This window comes from Eriocheir sinensis, unplaced genomic scaffold (assembly GCF_024679095.1).
Source record: "Eriocheir sinensis breed Jianghai 21 unplaced genomic scaffold, ASM2467909v1 Scaffold20, whole genome shotgun sequence".
Classification (NCBI taxonomy): Eukaryota; Metazoa; Arthropoda; class Malacostraca; order Decapoda; family Varunidae; genus Eriocheir; species Eriocheir sinensis.
The window spans coordinates 253,179-263,101 of NW_026111406.1; the positions used below are offsets into that span (position 1 = coordinate 253,179).

The 9,923-nt window shown below is 56.0% G+C and overlaps 1 protein-coding gene across 1 annotated transcript; it reads right to left on the reverse strand.

The window, feature by feature from the left end:
* Nucleotides 1-420: 420 nt before the first annotated feature.
* Nucleotides 421-7,646, reverse strand: LOC126990782 (caskin-1-like). The gene is made up of 5 exons (XM_050849428.1): nt 7,629-7,646; nt 7,177-7,542; nt 4,815-6,149; nt 4,135-4,718; nt 421-475 (listed from the first exon to the last, which is right to left on the reverse strand). The coding sequence occupies exons 1-5, from the start codon at nt 7,644-7,646 to the stop codon at nt 421-423; spliced, it is 2,358 nt and encodes a 785-aa protein (XP_050705385.1).
* Between the last annotated feature and the right edge of the window lie 2,277 nt (nt 7,647-9,923).

Consider the following 9,923-nt stretch of genomic DNA (forward strand, 5'->3'; position numbering starts at 1 on the left):
ACCTTGCAGTGACGCTTGGCGCCTCCCTTTCCGAGTCCCTTGCATCCCTTGCCGCGGCCAGTCATGGTTCAGGTGGGTAGCTCAACAGTGGAGTGAGTGTTGGGTTGGTTGGTTGGTGGTTGGTGGGTTTTTGAGCGTTGTTAGCCCTCCCGGGCTATATGCCATAGGCTGGCCCGCCTCTCTCTTTGATCTCTCTAAGCCACGGACGCGTCACGCCCAAAAACGCCAGAGCCCCGCCCAGCACGGCCCCAACGGTCAGCGCGCAGCGTACCATGAGCGACCGACAAAACCCCACTCCAGGTCCCAAGGATTGAAAGGTGTGAATATTTGAAATTAAGGAAGTCAGAGGGCGACAGTGGTTTGTACGTATATTTGGCAGAGTGGATGGTTTGAGAAGTACTCCGTATAGCGAAGGGACCTTTAGATGGGGTCCAGCCCTGATAGTCGGAGGGAGGGGAGCGGAACGGAGGGGATTCTATGAGGGTAAAAGGTGGCACAGTAGGATAACAGAAGGAAGAGACCTTTGTACAGCAAAGGGATCATTTATTTAAAGTGGGTCATTCGAACCACGCAAGTAAAGTGGGAGGCAGTAGAAACAGACCTTTTTGGTGGGGTCCAGCCACAGGAGGTGAGCGGAACGGAGGGGATTGCATGAGACCGAAAGGTTGAACAGGAAGTGACATTTGGAAGAGTCCTTTGTATAGCAAAGGCATCATTTGTTTAAAGTGGGTCATTCGAACCACTGATATTTAGATTTTAGTTTATTTAATCACTAACGATTTATTTAAACTTTTGAGTTTAAATAAATCGTTAATTGGACCTTAATTAGTACGCGTCTTAATTAGTAACCCCGGGGATTTCGGTGTCTTAAGTTGCATCATTTTAGTTTGAGAGGTGAATCAAGTTAAAATTACTTGAAACAGACGTTGTACTCGATATTATTTTTAAATTGATTTTGAGGTCAACATTTGAGGCCCTTAGGGTCTTAACCCCAGGAATGTGCAACTTAAGAGCCCCCATTCGTTCATTGGCATGGTAATCCAAATATAATTAAACACTCAAACCTTTTGTACTCAATATTGTGATTAAACGTCAACCAGCTCCCTAACTAATAGTCGAAGGTGTTGGAGAGAGAGAAAAAAAAAAAATAATAATAATAATAAAATAAAAATAATAATGATAATAAAAAATAAAAAAAATAATTTTTTTTTTTAAATAAATAAATAAATAAATAAATAAATAAAAAATAAAATAAATAAATAAATAAATAAATAAATTAAAAATAAAATATAAATAAATAAAAATAGTAATAATAATAAAAATAAATAAATAAATAAATAAATAAAAAATAAAATAATAGTAATAATAATAATAATAATAATAATAATAATAATAATAATAATAAAAATAATAATAATAATAAAAAATAGATAAATAAATAAATAAAAAATTAAATAAATAAATAAAAAAATAAATAAAATATAAATAAATAAATAAATAAATAAATAAATATAAATAAATAAATAAATAAATATGTAAAATAAAATTAAATAAATAATAATAATAATAATAATAATAATAATAATAATAATAATAATAATAATACTTTCAGCTTTTGCTTTAATAGTTTATTGATAACTTTTACATAAGACACAAAAATAAAAATAAACATGAAAATTACAAAAATAATCGGTTATCAAAGCAGGCTCTAAATAAACAGCCTGCCCGATGTACAGTACATAGGTTACACAGGATACAAATGTTCAAAATATACACGTGGGCAAATGTCATGTTATTCACAGGTCACCGGCGTAGTAGCTTGCTAGCTCCTCGTCGGTGAGGTCCCTGTCTGCATTCAGGAAGAGGTCTTCGTCCACGCCTCCGACGTCGACCTCGTCCTCCGAGACGTCTTCTTCCTCATACGTCGCCCACTCAACCTCCTGCTTATGATCGAAGTGGCGTGGGGGGTTACCCAGTGGGCGGGCCGTGCAGATGGAGGCAGGGAGCGGCTTCCCTTCACGGAGTGTCCTCCTCACTAAGGGGAGGGCTGTCTCGTGCGGGATCCTCTCGAACCTGGCCTCCTCTTCTTGCTCAGTGAGGTGCTCGTAGCGGATCAGAAGATCCACCAGCTCGCCCTCACTGAAGGTGTAGATCCGTGGGGTCTGGGTCGCCTGGCAGCTACCGGGGGCCTCGCGGGGTGCTGGCTCCTCCGTAGTCGTCGGCGCGTCCCTCGTCTCAGGTGTCTGGTCCCTGGTCCTCTTTTTCTTCTTGCTGGCGGGTACCTCCGGGGACACAGCTGGGGGAGTCACCTCAGCGGTCACCGCTGCAGTCTCCGTCCTCGTCAGACGTGGTGGGTCCACCTCCATCTCCCTAGCGGGAGACTTTGGTGTCGGGACGCTCTGCTCCGTGGGTCCCGGCTTCCTCCTCCGTCTGCGGCGCCTCCTCTTCCGTCCTTCTCCGTGGGGTGTCGTCCTCTCCTCCGTGGGCGGCTGCATAGGCCGCGCTGCTGCCGGGTCCGCCGAAGACGTCGTCCTCCGCAGCTTGGCACCCGGGATTCTGCAGAGCCGAGCGGGGCACCTGCGGTTCCAGGCATGGTGCCCGGAACTGCAGTTGGGGCACACAGCCACCGGGCGCGCCACACCTTCCCGAAGGCGGCGAACGCTACTTCCGCTGCATGCCCTAACTGGCTGTGATACAGTGAGTACACTGTATGGAATAGGGAAAGTCAAAGCATTGAAAGTCCTCAAGCACGGGCATCATCCTCCTTTGCTTGGAGACAGCGAAACAGATGAAAAGGACTTGGAAAAGCAAGCTGTTGCATTCATTGCTAAATGCTACGGCAGCAAGGCAACTGGCTCGATGTCAGAGGTTCGCTACAGCATGTGGCAGCACAAAACCGCAAAAAGCAAATCTCGGAAATTCAAACTAGCGACCCTTCCACCCAGCTCCAGAGCATTTGCTTTGCATATCAAGAGAGCCCAATATCAAGCATCTCTATGGAAAGCAGCACTGCAGTCTGATCCCCCAGCTTTGGCTGCCTCGGATTTTGGGTGGAAACCAGACCATGACAGCCAAACTCTTCTCCCAATTCCACTTCCACCCGACACAATGGCTGCTCCCGACAGAGTACTGAACCTTTTGTGCTGCAGCTGTCATTCATCAACAGACGTATGTTCCACTAGGAGGTGCTTGTGCCGCAAAAATGATATTGCTTGCAGTACCTTCTGCAATTGCAGTGTCGACTCCAGTCTAAACTGTTGCAATCCTCTTAACAAAGCCCTCCAGGATGCCGCTTTGGATGACACCGATGACGAAGACGACGACACAGAGAGTGAAAATGAGGACTCTCTCCCTTAAAATGAATGACTTCATGGTTCTTTAGTTACACCAACAAAGTGACTGCAAATTTAGAATGTGTTTGCTCACTAAAAAAGTGTCATTGTAGTTTTCTGAATTTCTAAATGCTGTCAGATAAATTTTGTTCGAACAGAATTATCATTTTATTAATTGAAAAAGTTGATAGCTCAATAATTTGAGGATCTGCAATCTTTTTATTGCTAACATTGAATTCCTTGACCCCAAAAACCTTAGAATTGATATGTTACAATATAAAATTGGCCAAAAAATGACGAAATGACAGCCATTTAAAGATTTTGGATCCTTGCAGCGGCCATCATGGACGCCATCTTGAATTTCTCAATTTCCTCAATGATGCCAGCTTGGCATCATTCAGATTCTGATTCTACATAACTTCCTCTACCAAAATCAATCATAACCTGCTTGGGGGGTATTTTTGCAAGGTTGAGCCACCCAGCTACCAGACTACAATACCTCCACGCCGTCGCCGCAAGCCACGGGGTGACGCACTCGAGAACAAGGAATTGAATCCTTGACCAAGATACCACACCCGCGTGTCTGACCGGCCACGGCAGGGAGGTAAAAAGACTGGTAACCCCGGAAGAAGGGCACGCGTTGTTCTGGAAGAAGCGTCTCCTGCAGGAGAACCACATCCACAGATTCGCTCGCCATCGCAGCACGCAGGAGGTTGGACCTACCGCGGATGCCACAGATGTTCCATTGGAGAACCGTGAGGCGGTGTGCATTTATACGGACAGCTTCCTGGAGTGCCTGTACCGGGCCATCCCTGGCCGGGTCGGTAGCCCGCCCTCGTTCAGGGAGGTGGGAGCCGGGGGCGGAGCTACCAACGGATGGTGCTGGCTGGGTGCAACGGCCGGAGGGGTTGGGAGGAGGGCGGAGCTGCTCGCGGGCACGGGGGCAGGAGGAGGTGGAAGGGGAGTTTTCAGAGCACGAGGGGTCGGTGTAGGTGGGGTTGATGATGGCCCGCCGAGGGAAGGAGCCTGCACAGGAGGGACGGCAGCTTGCTGGGCCGGCGTTTCCGGGAAGAGATTTCCCACCACCTGCTGCGCTGCGTCCGAAAACACTCTCGGCTCGACGTCCGACTTGAGTGCCGTTGCGATAATCCGCCCGAAGCCTTCCAAGAGTCCCACCATCATCTCCCTTGTGATGAGGAGACAGCCGGGAGGGGCGGCAGTGGGAGCTGCTGTAGTGAGGGGGCGTGGCTTGCGGCTGGCGTTGGGCGCTTGGGGAGAGGTGAGCTGGGCCGGTGGAGGCGGTGGCAGATGGCGTGGGGTAAGGGGAGGGAAGCTCTCCTCGTACGGAGCTGGTGAAGGGGGTGTAAGAGATGGCTGGTGGGCAGCCTGGGGGAAGCGGGGCGTTGGAGCAGCCGTGGACGCGGGGGGCTGCTGGGTTCCTCAGCGGAAGGTGCCGAGAGGAGCAGGGCGATGAGTGCTGACCCAGCGCTGTTGGACAGTGCGCTGTTTCTCGACCAGCTCTCGCCTGTTGGCGCAGGCCCGATTCCAGGCATGGTGTTCGCCCTGGCAATTCGGGCATCTGCTGGTGATGGTCTGGCCAGTCTTGTACTTTGACAGGCACCGCTCCGTGTCGTGACTGGCAGAGCATATGCCGCAGACCGGGGGACGGCTGCACCTGGCCCGGTGGTGGCCGAACTGCTGGCAATTGTAGCACCTGAGGGGCTCCTTGCTGTAGGGGCGCGTGTAGAAGGTCCTCCAGCTCCCCAGGTCCAACGAGCCCGGCAGCGGCCCCGCGACAGTGACGAATACCTGGCGCGTCGGCCCGTCTCGGGTAGTGCAGCGCACTGCTTCCAACACGCGTGGATGGCGCAACAGTGGCTTGAGGGGCATGGCAACAGGGTATGCCAGCAGCACGCCCTTGGTGTTCGCCCCGGGGGCCACCCTCAGCTGCACAGGTACGCCGGATACCTCCCTCACCGGGAGCAGGGTGTCGTGCTGGGCACTGTCTGCAGGGGTGATCAACACACACCCCGACTCCAGGAACTTGAGCGAGAGGCGTTCGCCCTGCTGTTGCTCCAGTGCTTCGGCGAGGTCGAGGGTTGTTTCGAAGCCAACAGTCGCCGGAATGAGCAGCTTCGGCAGCGAAGCGGGTTGAGCAGCGGCAGGGGCGTTCATAGTCCGAGGTGGCGGGGGCAGAGGTGACTGGGGGCGAGAGGGGTGCCGAGGGGGCAGCGAGGTAGAAGCGCCGGCGGACAAGGCAGAATCAGCCGGTAAGGAGCGACGCTGTCGCTTGGGGCCCACCGTTTGCCAACCGTCATCACCCGCAGGGTCGTTGATGGGGGGCGCGGTGGGTGAAGGAGCACTCACCCCGTCGAGGACATCTACGACAATCTCTGACTCAGATGAAGATGTCAAGCTCAACCCCGACTCAGAGTCCTCCATTCGATCATGAACTCTCCGCGATTTACACGCCCGAGAAGCAGAGGGGGCGGCGGGCTCATCAGGAGGCAAGTCCTCAATCGAGGAGGCAGCGGACGAGGAGGAGGAGCAGCGGGCACGCTTATGCTGGACATCACGGCCGGAGGCGGAGTGAGGAGCAGCGGAGCAGCCGGGGCTAGAGTTAGAGTCAGCAGGGGGAGGGCCGGTAGAGTCGGAGTCAGAGTCAGCGGGGCCGTCAGGGCGAGAGTCAGAGTCAGCGGGGCTGCCAGGGCAGGAGTCAGAGTCAGCGAGGAGAGAGCCGTCGCCGAGGACAGACTCAGAGGCAGCAGGGGTAGGAACAGCGGGGCCGGGGTCAGAGCCAGGGACAGCAGAGGAGTGCTGAGAAGCGGTAGGAGAGAGGGGGCGGGAAGCAGCACCGCGAGCGGGCGGAGGAGAGGTAGGAGAGCGGGAACGGGAGGCCGCACCGCGGGCGGGCGGAGGAGAGGGAGGAGAGCGGGAACGGGAAACACCACCACGAGCGGGCGGAGGGAAGGGAGATGAGCGGGTAGCAACAGTACCAGCAGGCGGGGGGGCGTATTTACGCCGGCCTTTCTGCTTGCCCATGATGAAAAAGCACAAGCAGTAAACCTAACAACCCTAAAAAACAAGACCGCCCCAACGGGAACACAGCTAGCTAAGGGTGAGGGGTGAGGGCTGGATGCCAGTGACCTACAACGAACGGGTGGCTAAATAGTCTTCAGACTGGGCCCGTCGTTGCCCCTTACGGGTCTTTGTCACCTATCAGAGTCCCTGACGGCCACCCCACAATTTCCTATAACCAGCCCTCTGAGGGCCCCCTTCGTGGACGTGCCCTACGCTGGCACTCCTTCAGGGTTCGGCGTCGGAAAAGAGTGGGGGTCTCTAATTGGCAGTTGTAGCACTGGTCTTAATACCAAAACAGGTAGAGCACAGGCAGTGCGTGTGTACACGTACACGTACACGGAGTGTACAAGGCAGGAGCAGTAGTGTGATGGAGGCTGGCGCGAGGTGGAGGGTGCACAGTGTGGTGTGCAGCGCGGGGCAGCTTATCACCGGGCGAGCGGCCGGCCAGCGTGCGCGTGGTGGACAGCGCACGGTGAAAGGCGGGCGACACTACCGAGCGGCGAGGCGTGACTTGTACTGGAGCGAGCGGGGCAGACGTCTTGTCAGGGCGAAAGCAGCAGGTCCAATGCGCCCCGGATTCCCCCTTTATGGCGGCGCCGCTTGCTCCGGACCGCGGGGACGCGAGGCGGCGCGCGCTCCCATTGGCAGGCTCGCCCGGCCGTCCCCGCCCTCCGATCCTGCGCTGCACTATATAGGGCGAAAAAGCCGCGAGCGGCAGGTCTCCCGCCACCCAGAGCTCACCACCGGGTCAGTCAGCAGTCACCTTCGCCATCGGCCGCTCCCCACCACGGTCGCACGTCCCGGTGCGCACAGTCCCGCCGCGCTCCCGCATCCCGCAGCCCAAGCGGAAGGTGGAGCAGAGGCGCCGCGGCCCTGCGCCCACCCTCGCGACGGCCCCCGTGTCCACCCCGGCGGCGTCCGCGAGGGGCGGCCGCTGAGCATCCTCCAGTGGAACGTCTGTGGCGTGTGGAGTAAGGTCCACCTCCTGCGGGCTGCGCTCGGCACCGGCGGCTTCGATGTCGTCCTCCTGCAGGAGACACTCCTGGGTGAGGGCCAGTCGGTGCGGCTTAAGGGCTACAGAGCCTTCTACCTCCCTGCCATTGCCGGTGCGGCGCGTGGGTGTGGCATTCTAGTCAGGGATGCACTTCCCTGCACTAGGGTGACTCATCCCGTGCCATGCGGTGACGGCGTGGAGGTGCTGGCAGTACGAGTGGCCTTGCCGAGCGCGACCATGGAAATGTACTGTGTTTACAGTGGCCAGGCTGCGGTTGCAGACTTCACCGAGCTTTTCTCGCTCGCCGCTGATGAGCCCACCTTCATCGGCGGCGACTTTAACGCCCACCACGAGAGGTGGGGGAGCCGCCAGAACAACCGTGTCGGCCGCCACATCGCAGCAACGTTGGCGGACCTGCCAACTGTCACGGTGCTCAACACCACTCACGTCCGCGGGGGGGTGCTGGACCTCTCCCTGGTGTCGCAGCCTCTTGCTGTCGGCGCGACGTGGGCCCTGCATGACAGCCTGGCCAGCGACCACTTTGCCACTATCACCACCCTACCTGTGGCCCCGCCTGTGCCTCCGCAGCGGCCGGTACGCTGGAATTTGAGCAGGGCTGACTGGCCTAGGTTCCGTGCGGCGGTTGCCCGTCATCTGGCGACCACCGACAGGCCTGCCGACTTAGAGGGGGCGGCGGACCGCCTGATTGAGATGTTCCGCAGTGCAGCTGACGAGGCCATCCCCACCACCAGACCTGCGAAGCGGAACTATAAGGACCGGTGGTACTACAATGCTGAGATAAAAGAGGCCAACCACCGCGTCAATCAGGCTCGTAAACTCAACAGGCGTCACAACACCGACGCCACGAGGGGGCTCCTCCGGGCGGCCATCCGCCAGGCTAAGGTGACTGCTGAGAGGGTGCAAGAGGAGCACTGGCTATCCTGGTGCGACACCATTGACGTCGGTGTCTCCACTGCCGTGCTCTGGCGGAAGCTCCGAGCGGTTGCGCGAGGGACCATGCCTAGGCCACCGCTTCACCCGCAGCCTCAAGTCGAGGCCGGGAGACTGCTTACCACCTTTGTTTCCCGGGCCTCGTCTGCCAGGCTGCCTCCAGCCACCAGGGAGCTACAGAGGGAAGCCTACGCTGCCAGGATCGAGGCATTCACGGCAGCTTGTAGGGAGGACCACGCTGCCGACGCCCCCATCCGCGTGGAGGAGCTTGTGCGAGCCATCCCCAGGAAAGACACTGCCCCTGGAGAGGATGCCATACCATACACGTTCCTTCGGAACGCTGGGACGGAGATGCAGGATGAGATGACAGCTCTTTTCAACAAGTCATATACTCTCGGTGCCCTTCCCGCGGCGTGGAAAACAGCTACCATTGTCCCTATCCCCAAGGGCGTAGATGGCCAACTCTGCCCCATCTCTCTTCTCAGCTGCCTGGGGAAGACGATGGAAAGGGTCATCCTCTCTCGCCTCCTCTGGACCATGGGCCCTCTGCACCACCATCTGTTTGCCTTCCGGCAAGGCAGGGGGACACGGGACTGCGTCTCTACCCTCCTTTCAACCATCCTCGACAGGGCGGCGGTAGTCGTGTTCCTCGACCTAGAAAAAGCCTTTGAGCTGGCATCGGCGCCTGCCATTCTCTCGATCCTGGCGGAGAAAGGTGTCCGGCGTCGCCTTTTAGCCTGGATAGGGCACTACCTCATGGGTCGTCAGGCCGCAGTGCGGTATCAGGGATGTACTTCTGCGGTTGAGAACCTGGAGAACGGTACGCCACAGGGTGGAGTGCTGAGCCCCGTTCTCTTTAACCTGCTGGTCGAGAAACTGGCGGCCCTCCCGACCAGCAGGTATTGCAAGGTGCTCTGCTATGCTGATGACGTGGCCATGGTGGCTACGGGACCACATCCTGTGACCAGCGCTCGCCTACTCCTCCGCCGCCTAGTAGAGGCTTGTGCTTCCCTCGGCCTCGTTGTTAACAGGGAAAAGACCAAGGCAATGCTGTTCCGGCAGAGGCGTCCCCCCGAGCCTCTCCTGCTTGGCGGCGAGCCGTTATCGTGGGTGTCCTCATATAAGTACCTGGGTATGACCGTTGACTCACGGCTGTCGTTTGTGCCTTACATCGCCTCTATCAGTGCGAGGATGAAGAGCCGCACCAACATCATGCGCGTCCTGGCACGGACGGAGGGCGGTGCGAGCGGCAGGGTGCTAAGGCGCTTTTATGTCCAGGCGGTGCGGTCCTGTGTAGACTATGGGTCGCCATGCCTTCTCACCGTTAGCACTGCTGCCCTCGAGCCGCTTGAGGTTGCCCAGAACGCGGCACTCCGCCAGATTCTCGGGGCCCCGCGCTGGACAAAATGCGTGTGCCTCAGAGCGGAGGCCCGATTGCCCTCCATCTGCACCAGGGTCAACCAGCTTTCCATCAACCACCTTATTAAGCTGCTCCGCCTGAGGGGGTCTGAGTCACTCCGTGACTCCGTGGGGCAGGCCCTCTTACAAGACCCACACCTTTTCCG